This window comes from Bicyclus anynana, chromosome 20, assembly GCF_947172395.1.
Source record: "Bicyclus anynana chromosome 20, ilBicAnyn1.1, whole genome shotgun sequence".
Classification (NCBI taxonomy): domain Eukaryota; kingdom Metazoa; phylum Arthropoda; class Insecta; order Lepidoptera; family Nymphalidae; genus Bicyclus; species Bicyclus anynana.
The window spans coordinates 13,033,450-13,051,766 of record NC_069102.1 but is presented as its reverse complement, the minus strand read 5'-3'; the positions used below and the strand labels follow the sequence as shown (position 1 = coordinate 13,051,766).

At 36.5% G+C, this 18,317-nt stretch overlaps 1 protein-coding gene across 5 annotated transcripts in view; it reads right to left on the bottom strand.

Moving 5' to 3' along the window:
• Nucleotides 1-2,534: 2,534 nt before the first annotated feature.
• The window catches only part of LOC112047654 (E3 ubiquitin-protein ligase Nedd-4), a 42,386-nt gene continuing 26,603 nt past the window's right edge, over nucleotides 2,535-18,317 (bottom strand). For all 5 annotated transcript variants that reach the window (XM_052887684.1, XM_052887683.1, XM_052887685.1 and 2 more), the window contains 9 exons: nucleotides 17,817-17,945; nucleotides 15,240-15,364; nucleotides 14,637-14,778; nucleotides 13,724-13,933; nucleotides 13,271-13,377; nucleotides 12,812-12,945; nucleotides 11,622-11,850; nucleotides 10,651-10,820; nucleotides 2,535-9,401 (listed from right to left, as the gene is read on the bottom strand). In XM_052887684.1, the coding sequence (XP_052743644.1) occupies nucleotides 9,299-9,401; nucleotides 10,651-10,820; nucleotides 11,622-11,850; nucleotides 12,812-12,945; nucleotides 13,271-13,377; nucleotides 13,724-13,933; nucleotides 14,637-14,778; nucleotides 15,240-15,364; nucleotides 17,817-17,945 (1,349 nt within the window). In that variant the 3' untranslated portion in view covers nucleotides 2,535-9,298. The remainder of the gene's footprint in view (nucleotides 9,402-10,650; nucleotides 10,821-11,621; nucleotides 11,851-12,811; nucleotides 12,946-13,270; nucleotides 13,378-13,723; nucleotides 13,934-14,636; nucleotides 14,779-15,239; nucleotides 15,365-17,816; nucleotides 17,946-18,317) is intronic.

Sequence of the window (18,317 nt, the reverse complement as noted above, 5' to 3'; positions counted from 1 at the left end):
CGGCACACGAGCCAGCGAGCGAGCTCAGCGAGCAGTGTACCCAGTAAAAATCATTGGTGAAGACATCGATCTCCTCCTCAGGAATGAGGTGGGTGACAAATTTATTAAGGGCCGGAACCAGTTTTCACCACAGCTGAACCGGCTAGGTAATGAATTCTTTTCTGGGCCAGCGTGGTGGACTATTGGCCTAACCCCTCTCATTCTGAGAGGAGACTCGAGCTCAGTAGTGAGCCGAATATGGGTTGATAACGAACAACGACGATGCACATAGGATATCTTGGTCGAAAGAAGTTCAGCTTTTTTGACACGTCACGCAATTAACGATAAATGACGGAATAGTGAATTCAGTTATAGTGAATGGTTTTGACTTACCATTAAAATGACTTCCATCACATTCGGCCAACGTATTCACCAGTAATTATGTACCTACGACGTCATTAATTCGTACTATTTTGTATGGGGCGTTTTTCAAGGATCCGTGGCATAGCCGCAAATCTGACCCTTTAAATCCCTGTAGCTCCGAAAGTAATGATCGCAGATACCCTGTTACTTTTAAAAATTGCTTCAGTACTATCATACTCTTAATTTATATACAATTTAAAAACTGTCGTCATCCCTATTAACGATAAATGACGGAATCCAGTTATAGTGAATGGTTTTCACTTACCATTAAAATGACTTCCATCACATTCGGCCAACGTATTCACCAGCAGTAACATCAACAGTTCTGTGTAACGCCGCATCTCGACAAACACTAAACTCTCACTTGTTTTCACTTGAGTTTATAAAAACTTTGTTTAATGAATAACATAAAATTGTGCTGTGCACCTGTAGCCAAGTGGCGCGTCGATTCTCTTTCTACGATCGCTAACGCTTCGAAAACTAAAATAATTAAGAGTGTGCAATATGTAATTTGGTGGTTACAAATGGTTCTGGAAAAGTTAGGAGCCTGATATTTGGGTAAATGATAATTCAAAGTGTTAGCTTCGTTATGACTATACAAAATACACAATTTGTAAAACTTTTCTCGATAGTTTATTTTTTGAAAAATACATGTTTTGGTCACATTTTGCTTTCAATCTCAGGAAAAGCAAACTTATTTTCTTAAATTTTTGTTTCTTTTTGCTTCATTCGACGCGATTTACATACACTATGTAAACCTATAAATCGCAAAGAATGAAGCTTCGAAACAAAATGTATGGGAATGACAATTTGCTAGCTACAGGTCACGTGATTAAAATCTGTCATCCTGTACATTTTTCTAGTTTTCGAAGCGTTTGCGATCGTAGAAAGAGATTCGACGTGATAGTTGGGTACCGGGGCTGGTTTGGTTATAATTAACCGTTTTAAAAACTACTAAAAATACGTTATTTCATAATATATTACTAATTATACGTATTATGGAGAAAAGCGTTTAAACAGCCTACTTATTTAATCCGTTACGGTGTTATTTTTTTATTGACACCAATAATTATTTCTAATTACTAAAAAAAACAGATGATTACAATAATCTCATAGACTCTAAGCATCTACTTGTAAAGTTTCAAACTAAAATTAATAAATCATGTTATTTTAATATTTAGCTACGTTTTTTTTTATTACTTTGAAATAATATTTCAAAACCTACTGAGCGAACTAATACAAGTTTCTTTCAATAAAACATACAACACCCAAAAAGTAATCAAAATCGATTCAGCCCTCGAGAAAACGGATAAAAATTTTATATTATTTTATTATAGTTATTAAATTGCCTATTCAGTAAAATTTTATAAGTACATACTTTAAATTATCTCAAGTACTTTTCACCTTGTTTACTTACATACGCACGGATAATAAGTAACGATCACCAGCGTCGAAAGGCAGCCAGGTTATGAAAACTTACGGTCGGCTTACATTGACCTCCACAGACTTACGGTTCGAGTACCTACTCAGAAGTCTCTGACAGGTCGTGATCGTAAAAAACTAAAAATCATTATTTACCAATAAAAAATACTCCATCATATTTCTTTAGTTTTTGTGAACAGTCTTATAATAATTAAAAACATACGACGATATTCCTTGAATAATAAAAATTCAAAAAAAAACATTAAATATTCATTTTTATTTTTTTTTATTTTATTTATTTCGAGTAGGTAGTAGTCAGTTTACAAGCACTTTTACGTCAGTTGACTATTTGTAACGTGACGTTTTGTCGTACTGACTCAATACAGACGTAGGTATTCGTTTGTGACAGGTTGCATCAGTGTCGTGTTACGTGCGCTCTATCTGCCTGTTATTCTTTAATCTGTGCACCACATAAATAACAATCATAGATTTAAGAGCAGGTTTTGATAGTTCGTATCAACCAAACTGACACATACACTATAATGTGTCCCAGGATTATGTATTAGAAATATCACATTCACAAAGATATTAGGTGAGAATTTCTACTAATCTGACTTCTAAGTTTGCATACATTTTGAATACATCATCCAACTTCTAGAACGTAATGTTAGAAAAATATAAATGGTGGGGGTATTTAAGGAAACATCACATGTAATCGATATTTTATTTGCATTAATCCTTGATTTTGAATAAACTATTTACACAGCGTTGTACAATACAATACAGTATAGTACAGTACAGTACATTAAATTACAGTCGTAATAAAAATAAAGTCAACATCTCGACGACACTCAACATTGTGTTACACAAAAAACTATAATATTGTACAATACAATTGTCGCCCAATCCTGTTGAACACTAAACTAAAACTCAATTAGATAACGAGTTAATACACTAATATAAACGATAAATAAATATAAATATATATAAAAAATAAAGTACGCCATAATGAATTATGAATGACGTCAGTCAGATAACCATATGTTATCTATAAATCTGCACATTTAAATAAAATCTTAAATTTTAAAATTTACGTTTATGTCTATTTGTCAAGGTAGGAGTAGGAAAGGGGTAGGGTGGGAGTAGTAGGGTAGGGGTAAGGAATAAGCACACATAAGTCAAAGCGAAGCTTGACTGGAGTCCGCTTGTATCATATAAATTTATAGATGTTTTTATGCATTATAAAAGTATTTTTATAAAGATGATCGAATCAGGAATGAGGAGATCCGCAGACGAACCAAAGTCACTGACATAGCTCAGCGAGTCGCGAAGCTGAAGCGGCAATGGGCAGGCCACTTAGTTCGAAGAGCCGATGGACGTTGGGGTCCCAAGGTGCTGGAATGGCGACCTCGCACCGGAATGCGCAGTGTTGGTCAACCCCCCCACAAGGTGGATCGAGGATATCAAGAAATGTGGACGGCTCGAACGTCACGAGCATACTGAAGCCGACTGTACGAGCGTCTTATATCGCTAGTCGTTCCCCCCAACCGATCGTTACCCCTCTCTAACTCCCAACGGAACCAAGTCGCGCCACCTAGCGTCGACACGAGCCAACACGACAACAAGATTTATATAATGTATAAGAAACTACACACTGCGCCACGCGGTCATAAAGTCTTAGTTTGGTGTCCAACTGAATTAGTTCCATTCGCAACAACAGAATTAGTCCCACCTTAATATTTACACAATCTCCATTTTCATACATCGAAAGTAAAAATCGGGATATGTTTGTAGTCCTTGCTTGCTTCTTGTTTTTAACTTTATTTCTACAAAAAATATTCTTGTAATTGACATTGTAAAAAGTTGGTTTGGCCGAGCTATACTATCAATCTCACGTGGCCTTTTATTCGCTAAGTCCATTTGCTTTCAATAAATTCACCCCCACAGAATGCCACAAAATAGGGCAGTTGACTCATATCAAAATTAATATAAACAATATTGATATTAATTAATATAAGTTAAGGATTTCTTATACAAATTAATTTAAAAATCATGTATTTTTTCAAATTTTTCCAAACGCTGTCGTCCATTTTGTGACGTCACAATGTTAACTAATATTTTTGTCAAACGCTCCGTTCGGTAAAAGATTTGTTAACGTGACGTCATGAAACAGCTGATATAAAGACCCATCATGGCCGACAGCGTTTAGGCTCGTATTGTCAAAAAATATTTGATTAGTATAGTTAGATATTCCGACCATGACTATGAGCCTTCTATTGAAGCCCAAATACGTTGGCCAATATTTTGGCCAGCATAGTGGCGAATATTGTGGCCGTTTCGAAACACCTACACCTATAGTTTGGCAACTTCGTTCGTAACACTCCCGATGTGGGCGTGTAGCGATGAATGAAAAACCCACGACTGATGCACCTCACTTCCCCGGACGCACAATTTCACAATCGCTAAGTCTTTCCCCCCCAGAACGGACTTGCCAGACTATACACTACATGATAGCCAATAATTTGGCCAACGTATTGGCCTGCGTGAAAAGCGGTTATTAAATATACCGAAATAAATAAATTATCCAGCAAGACATTTTTACTCGCGATTAGTGAAAATAGATTTTGTGCAAGCCCTTCTAAGCCCTGTCACTACTCTATGACATGAAATTTGTGACACCACTTATTTGATTACTAGCGGACCGTATCCGTAGGAATATGGGGATAATATATAGCCTATAGCCTTCTTCGATAAATGGGCTATCTAACACTGAAAGAATTTTTCAAATCGGACCATTAGTTCCTGAAATTAGCGTGTTCAATCAAACAAACAAACAAACAAACTCTTCAGCGTTATAATATTAGTATAAAGTCAAAATATACTGTCAAAATTTTCATGTCATAGTGGAAAGGGTGGGCTTACATGCCGCGATATATTTCAAATTTTCAGAAAATTATAGTAACAATTATAGTTAGTCTTAGCACTTTGCATAAAAGCTATTCATTATTGCGTAGTTTTTATTGCATTATTTAAATTATTCATCAAACCATCGTGATATCTTACATATTGTCTTTATGTGACTAATCAATACTATATTATGTAGTGGCATAATTGTATTCAAAAAAGAAACTCGTGTAAATATAAATATATACATATTTGATGTATTGTTCAACAAACTAGTACATTATCTCAATGATTTTTAACAATTGTTATTTTTTTAATTTAAAGCACAATAAAAAAAATAACAGTTGTTAATCTTAACAGTGTTATTTTATAATCTGTATACCTATTGATACATAAACTTGAACTTACACAACTAGTATTTTCGCTGTCTAATGTAAGTATTAAAAAAAATATTATTCATTTATTTATTTATCCTAACTATTCAATTTAAGTAATTGTTTTTTTTTAATCATTAATATAGCTAAATCCAAACCGAGTCGGAATAATCATCAATATAATTAAAATAATTAATACAATACAATTTAATAATAAATACATGGCGTAAACGATTGCTTTCACATGTGTCATTCCATTTTATGGACTCACCCCGATTTCTTTAACTTTTATACAATAGCATTTTTTTTACACCGTAACCTAGTTTATATACAAATGAATATATCCTATGAAAAATAATACAGGACCGGCTCACATTCAAACCAACCTTGCGACTATATTTCACTAGTTTGCTTGTCACATTTTTATTATAAAGGCCATTAGTACATTTTTAATATAAATTACATATAGAATTGCTATAGAGAATCCACATTTGTCATCACACGAGCGGTATAGGGGTGAGGAGTATGACAATTCTTTTACTTTCACCTCTTTACGTCTATATCGCGCATATGAAAAGTCATTTACGGGGTTTACCAATAGTATTTTATATAATTTTCTTAGTAGTTTGAAATAACAATGTATGTATAATGTAACTACAAAATCTACAGTCAAATATCTAACAACTTTTGGTATAATTAAAGTCATTTACAATGATATTTCTGTTCCGTGAATATATTTTACGCTACAAGGCTTTAATCAAATATAAAAACGCATTTCATTTACCCATTTTTATACTTTGTCAGTTATTAGTGGATGAATGTAAGCCAGCCCTAACTCTCATACTGAAGCATTTTCAAGCGAAATTTTAAAATACATTGGAATTTTGAACTAAGAGAATTACCATTTTCTGTTTTGTTGTCTTTTATGTACAACCAAGTACAAAAAGTATGCAAAAAAATCGTGATCTTTTAAAAGTAATGGGGCTCTTTGCAAATTTTGATATTCTTTGTCATATGTCTGTACCTAGTCAAGAAGTATCCCTTTGTCGTAAGGGTTTAGGATTTTTTTTTATTCTTTAGAAGTTAGCCCTCGACTACAATCTCACCCAAAGGTAAGTGATGATACAATCCAAGACGAACATCCACACTCCTTTTGATTTCTACACAACAACGTACCGGAACGCTAAATCGCTTGGCGGTACGTCTTTGTCGGTAGGGTGGTAACTAGCCACATCCGAAGCCACCCACCACCTAGACCTGGACCAACTAAGAAAACCTCAATCAGCTCAGCCGGGGATCGAACCCAGGACCTCCGTCTTTTAAAGTCACCGCGCATACCAGTGCGCCACAGGCACAAACACTGAGTTTTCACGAAAATGGTAATTCACTTAATTACTTCATAAAAACTCTAAGGACATTAGAATATTAGTCACAATCACATAAATGAGTAAGGCATATATTATCATCTCGTTCTAACTTCACACCTGACAAACAAATATGGACCTTAATAATTACGGAATATAGTAAATTTTCGTATGATTAACTATTAGCGAGGGTGTCTCCACACATGTTCGCAAATTTGTCTAAATACATCTGTTTCATTTTATTTGTAAATATTTATTACCTATATTAATTGTAGTAATACTTTATTTTGTCCGTAAGAATCAAAGTAGTTTTATCAGACAAACTTGTATTTTCTCAATTATTAAATAATAACAGTTACATAAAATGTTTTTTTATATCAAGCTGTATACACTTGTAAGTGGCTGGACACATTGTCCACGATCATTGTGTACTTTTTTTTACACCATGTACTGTGTACTAGCTGTACCTGTATCAAATAAAATAAAAAATAAATAAAAAAAATTAAATGAAAAAAAAAACACAGTTACAGAGTGATAGTGCAAAATGAATAAGATATTATGATTTAAGAACTTGGTTAATTTTAACTCCGAATTTCATACTTATATTTTAACACCTTCAAGGTCAAAAGGAATTTTATAAGCAAGCGCGCTCTAACTTAGATTTAATCATTGCTCACCATAAAATATGATTGTAGTCAAGCACATTTACCATAAAAAAGTTGCATCAATTCATAACGTCATGTCAGTCTGATTATATTTTAACAAGATTCGAAAACATTGTACAAATATCGCACAAAAATACGTCGCTGTCACGTGTAGGTATTAATATTATGCCAATCCGAACATGTGTGAAGACACCCCCTTCGAAAGGCTACTTCGGTATCACTATTATGTATTGACATTTTTACTTGCGAATTATGTTAACGGCGGTATTGAATTAAAATATATGTAAATTTATTTTACATAACACCTTACCAATAGGCCCAAGAAGCGCATCACAACACATCTCAAGTCGAGAAATAGACAAATGTCGACAAATAGCGGCGAAATCGAAAATATCGCTCTCTCTTTCAATGGGGAAGCAAATACGAAAGAAAGCAATATTTTCGATGCAGCCGCTATTGGTCGACAATTCCATAACGAGATTTCCAAAGGCGTGCATCCTAGGCCTCCTCGCCTACAAACATAGCAGTACTTCGCATGCACTCAGACGAATTATATAGGGACCTGCCTCGCTAGCCCTTCTGTCAAAGTATAAGATCAACGATCTAAACGCGTTCATAAAAACTGCTTCTGTAGAATCGACGTCCATTGTTGTAATCGTTTTCGTCGTGTAAAGAGCTCCCTGAAAATTCCGGTTTGTGTAGTTGAATGGCATTAAAAACGGTCAACAACTTCTATTCAAAATTTGTATTCAATATTTTAGTAAACTAAAATATATAGATACATTTCATTTGTAAGTATTTATAACTTAATGAAACTATCAAATTTGTAATAGAAAGAATCGATTCGTCAGATGGTATAGCAAAACATCAATCAAGTAAGCCTAAGCGATGTGTTTGTTAGTCTGTGTAAAAATTACACGTGTGTGTATTGTAAATGAAATTCATACTTTTGTGTAGTTTAGGACACGAAATAAATTTATTCATAACATAACTAACCTCATCCACATCAAAAAATGACAGACAATTTTGTCGGTGAATTTGTGTGCAATACAAGTCCATAAGTATTTTGTCTGAGGGCATATGCATGGAACACGTCCTGCAAAGTTCCCTATATACCTTGATTTTGTTCAAAGTAAAGTAAACCTAATCACTCTACCATCTAAAGTTCACTTTACTATGAAGATAATTGAGTTTGAATCTATCTTGTCTATACTCGTAAATATAGCCATAAATAGGTTCAAGTGTTAAGTAAAAATAATTTACAGAATATACATAAGCAGTTCATATTTTGTATAATGTTTTAAAAGTTTACCTTTTAATTATGTCCATTATTATCATTGGCATTTTCTACATAATCAAATTAGCACCATAATCCTATACCAAAATTTAATAACCATGAAATTGTGTATACCGTTTGTTTTAGTCGAAACAATTCCATATTATAATGGTGTCCCTGACTTTCATGTAAATTGAAGGGTCATTTGGAAGAACAACCAATGTCAATAAAAATCGAAATTAGATTTTTGTGTCTTTTTGTAATAATGCCTATAAAACGTAAATCACACTTTTTCGTAAAAGCACCTTAGTCAAGCGGTATTAGTCGTTGAAGTTTCTTTGATATATGGGTAAACAACCAAGGTCAACATGGTTTTTTGTTTCTAATATAAAATTTACCAGAACTGACAGTGGCCGATTTCCAAATAACTCTTAAATTTTCAGCTTCTTGAAAATTTATCAAGGGCGAATTACTATTTTGTGTATAGGCATTTTATAGGGACTTTCAAATAGTCCTGAGCCGCCCAAGACTTCATGCAACACCTTTAATATCATCTATCTAATGGGGGGTTGTAATTTAAATATTTTATGAAACATCCAGACAAATAACATCACCATCACAATCACCAGAATGATCACCGCGATCGCATGATCACGTTAATCACATAATCACTGCAATCACATCGTGATCACATGATCATCGTGATCATTTGATCACCATAATCACAATCATGATCACTGCAATCACGTGATCATCGTGATCATATGATCATTGTGATCACATGATCATTGTGATCATACGATCGTGATTAAATCACCGCAATGCAACAACACGCCGTCATAACGTATACAAGGCCCTGAGGAAAGCCTGCAGGTGCGCGCGCGCCGACACTCAGTCGACCCCAGCAAACCCTTGCGACCCCTCGATCGCCTTCACGAGCTTCTCGCGCAGTTGCTGGTAGCTCTCGTAAGGTGGCAGGTCGATGCGGTTGAAGCTGCGGGCAATGATGATTATTTACAAAAAAATTGGTTAAGTTATGTCGTTATGTGACTACGCATTTCCGTGGTGTCACCTGGATCAAGGTCTTCAGCTGAAAATCAGCTCTGTGTGTCCATACATTTGATTGGTACATGCAGCACAATGCTGAGCTGAATCCTTTTTCAAGGTTGTGCCAAATATATAAAATTAAGTTGGTAAGTAAATATGATGGTTGTAATGTTTGGCACAATTTTTGGAATAAATGTTTTTCTTTCTTTCAAAAAAAAAAATACATAGTAACCGCTCATATAATAAAATATCAATTTAAAAAAGCATTAAATAAAATGAAAATATAAAATTAAAAAAAAAGATAAAATAATATTAAGAACCCCGACTTAAAGAGAATATCTGTCGGGACATTATTACTCGTAGGTTGCACAAAGAAGTTTGTATTGTGACATTTTTTATTATTAAAATACTAGCGGACGCCCGCGACTTCGTCCGCATGGAATTTAGTATATCCCTCGGGAACCATGGATTTTCCGGGATATAAGTAGCCTATGTGTTAATCCAGACTTTAATCTCTACTTAAAATTTCAGGTGATTTGGTTCAGTAGCCGAGGCGTGAAAAAGTAACAAACATTCATACCATCAAAATCATCAGGTTTTCAGAAATCTCGGGAATCCATGGATTTTGTCGGGATAAAAATAACCTATGTGTTAATCTAGAGTAAAATCTATTTCCATTCCAAATTTCAGCCAAATCGCTTCAGTAGTAGCGGCGTTAAAGAACATACATCCATATAAACTTTCGCGTTTATAATATTAGTAGGATTTAATTTAAAAATAAATAAATATATTTCCACCGCCAAGCGATTTAGCGTAAAAATCGTCAAACTACTAACTCTCTCGCAAGATAACCTGCTACCATCTTAGACTGCGTCGTCACTTAACATCAGGTGAGATATTAAAGTAACTTTAAATTAAAAAAAAGTGTGTGTCAGCAACATACACTATGTACGTCTCAATACTCATGTCTGAAAATGAAAAGCTACCGAGGAGCAGCAGGGTGCAGTCACGGTGAAAGGTGCGCAGAATAGGTTGCGCACAAAAAACTTAACGCTGCCATTCGTTCATCGAATTTTACTGCCTATATTTTTTTCATATATGAAAAATTGCTTCTTAAGAAGTAGTCTAATAATAAAAAGAAAATTGTAGTCAAGGGCTAACTTGTAAAGATAAAAAAAAAAAAAAAAGAAAGTTACCAAGTGTGAGCGCGCGGGTAGTTGTCGGGCGAGCCCCACTTCTCTATGGTGAAGAGCTGCGGCCCGTTGGAACCATAGAGCTCCTTGAACCCGTTCATGGGAACTCTAGACGTGCCCGTCACGAACTGGAGCAGGCGCGAGCGCATCTCATTGGAGAAGGACAGCACTACCTGATGACATAAATATAAAAAAAATCAAAATCAAAAATTCATTTATTTCAAGTAGGCTCAGTATACAAGCACTTTTGATACGTCAGTTGGCTATTTGTAAAGATTCTACCACCGGTTCGGAAGGCAGATTCTGCTGAGAAGATACCGGCAAGAAACTCAACAGTTGCTCTTTTAAAAAAGAATAATATTATAATTACAATTGATGACAACATTACAGTTTCTTATAGTTTTACTTCCTGTGTGAAGGTGGAAGCTGATCCAACGGCCTCCAAGCAACTTTATCATTAAGGAATAATGAAAATCATTAATTGAAGTAAAACTTCTTTACGCATGTGTGTGTGTGGGTAGTTGAAAGTTTATTTATTTTATTTATTTATTTGTAACGCCAACAATGACAGCAGAAAACATTAAATATAAGTGAGTTACAAAATTCTTGAACTACTGCAGCCATCTTTTACAGGCATTCACAACACTGCAGAGTCCGGTTAAAAACTTAAAGTAAAAGATTAACCTACAATCTAAAATAATTTACCAAAAATTTACAATAATAAAAAAAATAATTAAAATGTCAAAATCAAGAAGGTTTACAATATTAATTAAAAGTTTACAATACTAATTAAAGTGTCAAAATCAAATAATTGAGTTTAAGAAAGGGATGTCATTAATTAATACATAAGCTAAAGTTAAAGTTTACACTGAGTTTCACGCGGAAGAAAGTCGCGAGCGTCCGCTAGTAGTATATAATACAAAAAATAAAATGGAATTGGTAAAAACAAAAAGAGAAATGAGTTATGTACTCACCCTCCAGAACCACTGCACACAGATGTGGTTGGCGTGGTAGTCGCCCTTGTACAGCGTGTTGGCGCGCCAGTCGCGCACGTCGATGTGCTGGATGCCGCACAGCAGCAGCTCCAGCTCGTTCTCGTCGAAGATCTTCAGCAGCGGCAGCGGCACCAGCCCGCCCAGACCCTCCAGGAACGCGTACATCTGCTCCTGCACCCGGCTCACGAACCGCCATTGGATCACTAACCTGTAAATGCAACGTAAAAGTTACAACCCTATAGCTTGGCAACTGTATAGGCTGTGAGGCCGTATAGGAGTAGGCTGTGATAGCCTAGTGGATATGACCTCTGCCTCCGAGTCCGGAGGGTGTGTGTTCGAATCCGGTCCCGGGCATGCACCTCCAACTTTTCAGTTGTGTGCATTTTAAGAAATTAAATATCACGTGTCTCAAACGGTGAAGGAAAAACATCGTGAGGAAACCTGCATACCAGAGAATTTTCTTAATTCTCTGCGTGTGTGAAGTCTGCCAATCCGCATTGGGCCAGCGTGGTGGACTATTGGCCTAACCCCTCTCATTCTGAGAGGAGACTCGAGTTCAGCAGTGAGCCGAATATGGGTTGATGACGACAGCTTGGCAACTTGGTTCGTAACACTCCCAAAAATACGCGCGGGCCGGTAGGCGTGTAGCGATGAATGAAAAACCCCACGACTGATGCACCTCACTTCCCCGCACGCACGATTTCACACCCGCACAGACTTTCCCCCTGTAGCCCGCATATCAAGTGTCAGTGTCATAACGAACTTGCCAGACTATAACGCGACATACACTTGAATGTTACAGAGCGACGGACTCGACAAAAAATTAACCAGAAACGAAAAAAAACGCGTTAGAAGATACTGCGGTAGACTGAGGTCGTTAATTAATAATTGGCGACGATATAGGACTTCAATGTTCATCGAACCTTCGAATCACGTACTTATTGCCATTTCGTCTTTGCTAATATTTAACCGTTAAATATTATGATTTATTGCCATTTCGTCTTTAAATATTAGCAAAAACGAAATGGCAATAAGTACATGACTCAAAGGATCGATGAACATTGGAGTCCTATGTCGTCGCCAATTATCAATTAGCGACTTCGGTGTTAACGGCAACTTTGGTACTTTTTCATGATTTTAATTGGTTAGTTTTGCATTGTAATACGCACTTAATATATTCGTCTTTGTTCTCGTTGTCTATGGATATGTTGGCGCCGCCCGGCTTCAGCTCGCGCTGGATGGTCTTCCCGAACTGCTCCTCGTCCACCGCGAACGTCAGGTACAGCTCCGAAGGGTCGTTCTCCTATGAACACCAAAAACATTATAACAAAGAAATAACATATATAACAAGTCACTTTGTATATTGAAATGGTGTCTGTCCTGAGACACTTGGCACTTCGTTTTTTTTTTAATATTTAATAAGCTCGCGCTTAACTACGATCTCACCTGATGGTGTGGATCCTAAGGTGGAACGCGCTTGCCTAGAAGATGCCTATTCACTCTCTTCTTAAAGATGTCCAGGTTGTAAGAATTAGGAAACATTGACTTCTGCAGAGAGTTTCATACCCTAGCCATGCCAATAAGAAACAAAAAAGCAAAAAAGTAATTGGAAATAGAAGTTACGATACCTTAATCCACATGAGGGAATTGTAGTACTCCAAGTCAACCGACTCCATGTCCTGTAGCTCAATGGATTTGCCCAACATCATTTTGTAGAATGGACGGATGAAAAATGCTGAAACGAAACAAAAAACATTATAGTTTGTACATTTTCTTATTTTTATATAGTTTTTGGAATATTTATGGGAAATAATATAGGATACATTACGTTAAATGCGTTTATGTACGTAAAAATAATGATTCCTGTTATTTCTAATAGTGATCATGATTTTTAGCCAACGCAACGCAAGTTTCTCGTGTATTCTAATTAGCATAAGTTTTCAAAATAAAGAAGTAAAGAACAACAATACACATTATTTTCTAGGTATGTGACCGTACGCTGCTATACTAGAGCATTTGGCTATTTTTGAGATGATTGAAAGATTTAGATCAAGATTTTTTTGTACGTTAGAGACACTCACCGTCGAGCAACTTGCCATGGTACACGGCCATGCCGGCGACGCGGCCGATGAACTTGAAGTAGTTGAGGTGCTCCTCGTTGCACACGCCGCTGTTGGGGTTGATCTGCAGCGTGTAGTTGTCCATGGCGGAGTACTCGAACAGCCCGTAGTACGGGTTGAACATCTCCTTCGACAACAGGAAGAACCACTCGCGCGCTAGCCCACCGTAATCTGTATCGACACATGTTTTGTTAACGACTATGGAAAGGTTACTTTTTAAGCAACTATCTTAAAGATCAAGTTTATGTCATTTATTTTTGATGTATTTTTAATGAAGATCATGAAACCAAGGATAGAAACTACACAAGAAACATTAAAGAAAAGTAGCTTGTGTATCGGTGTTTTATAGGATATATTTCGGAGTGTGTTCAGGAAGTCCTTCCCCTTTCTACTACCCTTTGTCCCTAGGACTTAGCACTTTGCGTCATCTTTTTTCATACGCACGGCTAGGGTTTGTAATACCCTTCAAAACTCTGTTTTCCCGGTTCTAATAACTTTGATATCTTTAAAACAAGAGTAAATTGGCCTGATGGCAAGTGTATTCCTTCTTAGACTTTATATTTACACTTACGATGGTAAACGTAAAAGTGTAAGCATAATCAAACGGGTGTCTATTTTGTATAAAAAAAAGCAAACTTGGGAGTAAATAGGTAATGTGTAAAAGATTCATCACTATCTGGTCTCCACGATACAGATCAATCAAGTGTGGAGACCACAGGCAATGTTATGGTTTTTTGTATCTATTTTTGGTCAATAAAGATTTTATTTATTTATTCATCACTATTGACTATCTATTCAGTACAGAATTTTCAAAAATTGTAACATTAACTTAATTATTTTAAAAGAAACTAAAAATACTAATAACATTACATACCTAATCCTACTTCCGACTCGAACTCGACCCACAACTTGGTCTTGAGCAAGTCCAATCTGCTAACAGAACTAATAATACGATACGAGTCTTCTAATATAGAGTTTCTTCTCACTTTGATCTCGAATTTGTTCGGCACATTGCTCTGAAATGGAAAATGTTTAGAAAGGATTTTATACTTTTAAGATAGCTACTCGTAATATAGACAGAGATTTTATTGGCAAGATGTTTGGTATTTTAAAAAATCTGAAAGAAATCATTATGGAATTTGGATCATATTGGATGTAGCAAGCTTATAACCAACCCGACTCGTCCTGAGTAATTGATCATAAATTGTTTTAATGTGGACATAGATAATATTCGTGCAGGGAAGGTGAGTATTAAAGCATTTTGAAAGAATGGATTTTAACCCTACACCCATGACCACAAGTCCGGGATCTGCTCGAGATGTTTCCTCTAAAACAGGAGCACTATCATCTGATGATACAATTTTGTTTCTTGCTACCCGCTGTGTTACACTTTTAGTTAACACATTGTAATTTTACGTTTCAACGTTAACACAAACTAAGAGTAAAAAAGAGTATATATATAATCAAAGGTCCTTACGGGCTTGCGTAACTGGCTCTTGAGGTATTCGTACTTCCGCTTGTAGTCGCGCGAGTAGGGCACGGCGGGACCCGCTATCTGAGGGTTGGACAGCCGCGGGTCCTCCCATTGCGTTGTACGCGTGTCTGTGAACAATACCATGTTATACATAGTCTGCTAAAGTTGGCGGACTGCGCAGGTATAACATGCCTCGTATAAAAGGTATAAAACTATACACTGAGAACTTTGTCCAATCACAACGAAAGAGAAAGCAATACTTTAGTCGTTATTGACAATGATAATTTTATACTTATTATCGGTTACATAAAGTGATCCGAACCATAGGCTACAAAACTGAGCGCACACATGCACAATTTTGTCTTTAACTCCATTATTTATCTATGTATATTATATAGTTTTTACACTTCTTGAGCACACAACTCGACATTGTTGACGATATTTAGGTATTATTTGTTTAAATAACTTTCATTGTTGACCACAACTAACATTGAGATGTGGAAATTTCCTCTTTTAAGCGCCTCATTTTTCATGACCACACACACAACACATCTTACAGTATTTAAAATCATTGGCTATTGCCCTTCCGGATAGAGAGAAATATGCCGTTGATGCATTTTAGACTTCTGTAGTAGGCCTAGTTTTCGACAAACGACATGAAATCGTAAAATGTCGACAAATGACGACGGAGTTGTCCCTGACCTATCTCTTTCGCCTTAACGCAATAAAAAGTGACAGCGATATTTTCGATACCGCCGCTTTTATGTTTCACGAGATATGACGATGACGATCTTGAGTCTAATGATGATAATTTTAAAAGTTCAAGTCATTGCCTGGAATCGTCGAAAATAAATACATGTGATACTTCATTACACTCCCCCTTCCCTATGGGGCGAAATATCTTAGCATTCCATGGATTCACCGTGCGGGTGCCGGGTCCATCGTATGGCAGAGAGAAAAACTTCGAGCAGATCGCCGGACTTGTAACCGATGGTGTAGGGTTAAGGACGTCTTTGACAGTCAACTAACACTCCCCTTCTCCGCTCGTGTTTTTCTCCCTGACTAGCCAAATTTGGTGAGATCATACAAGAGCAGCTTTGGGTAATTTTCTAATATAGAACTTGCTACAGTTCTAGTGAGGGCAAAATCTTTTAGCAAGTTATAGAGAGATATTGCTGGTAATCCTCTCGCTCTCGCATGTACAAATTACATTTTCAGTTAGTTCATTCAGGTCATAATGTTTATTCACTTTTATACTGTGGTCCTTCGGAATGTTAGCCTCCTCAGACTAAATACATAAGGACTAGTATCGCACCCAAATTCACGAACAAAATTTTCTGCCATTTTCTAAGGAAAACTAGCTTAGATTTCATACATATTTTAAACTAAACTAGCAGTTTTTGTTCGTTTTTTACACCATATAACTGCATAAAAAGGTATTTTTACGGAGGTTTTGTTAAAAAATTAGATAAGTCTATAATGATCGATGGTAAAACACTGGAAATGGAGAGTTCCACAGTTTTCCTGGGAGTGACCTTGGATTGTAAACTTCAGTGGGGTGCTCATATAGAAAAACTGTCTGGTAAACTTAGCTCAGCGGCATTTGCCGTGAGAAAAATAAGACAGTTTACTGATGTTGATACAGCTAGGCTTGTTTATTTTGCGTACTTTCACAGCGTAATGTCGTACGGTATTTTATTGTGGGGCAAGGCTGCCGATATACAATCTATATTTGTTCTTCAAAAAAGAGCAATTCGAGCAATATATCAATTAAAATCACGCGAGTCCCTTCGTCAAAAGTTTAAAGAAATAGGTATACTAACAGTAGCCTGTCAATATATATATAACAGTATAGTATATGTAAGACAAAATATTAATTTGTACAAACGAAAAGGAGATTTAAACCCACGTCTTACTAGACACGGGCATAAGTTAGTTATTTCTGCATATCGTCTCCAAAGAGTAAAAAAATCTTTTGTAGGTTTGGGTGTACTCTTCTATAATAAGATCCCCAAGACTGTGATGGACCTGCCAATGCATAGCTTTAAGCAATGTGTTAAAAAACATTTACTTAGTCGAGGGTACTACAACATTGATGAGTTCCTTAATGATAAAGATGCTTGGAGGTCGTTGGATCAGCTTCCACCTTCACACAGAAAGTAAAACTATAAAAAATGTAAACAGTAATTGTTATTAATTGTAAATTATAATACTGTATGACTTTTTCAAAAGAGCAACTGTTGAGTTTCTTGCCGGTATCTTCTCAGCAGAACCTGCCTTCCGAACCGGTGGTAGAATCTTTACAAATAGTCAACTGACGTGTCAAAAGTGCTTGTAAACTGAGCCTACTTGAAATAAATGATTTTTGATTTGATTTGATTTGGACACGATTTTAAACTATGAAACATCGATTCTTTAGAGACAGTGTTTATAATCGCATAAGATCGTTGATCATATACGACGACAGAAAAATAATGTATTGCGAGGCAGGTCTTTATCTAATTAGTCTGAGTTAGCCTCCCATAGGCACATCTCTTCCCCTATTTCGAGCCTCAGGGAGGAAAGCTGCGTCTCACTCACTGTGGTCGATGAAGAAGATCCGTCCGTCAGTGTGCACGCGCTCCTCCCAGCCTTCGGGCAGCGGCCCCAGCCCGTCCGCCTCAGCGCCCGCAGTGGCCGCCGCCGCACTCGGCAGGCTGGACGCGCAACCTGTCAATTCAACAGTAAAATCGTTATATTATATCCAAACGTCATAATGTCCTGACCAACCAGCATTTCTGAATGTACAGGATGTAGGCAGGGTTAAGGAATTCCTTGACGATCGATCAACACTCCCCGTTCTCTGCTCGTGTTGTTCTCCCTGCCTAGCCAAATTTGGCAAGATCCTATTAGAGCAGCTTTGGATACTCGTTCTAATATGGAACTAGCTGCACTTCTAGAGAGGCCAAGGTCACCTACTTCAACGGCGTATTACAGTAGTAGGCGTAGTACAGCATATTTCTGAATGAAACCCAACTGTAACGATAAAACCTAACACTTGATTGACACAAGGATAGACGTCCGTTTAGAAACTTCGCTTCA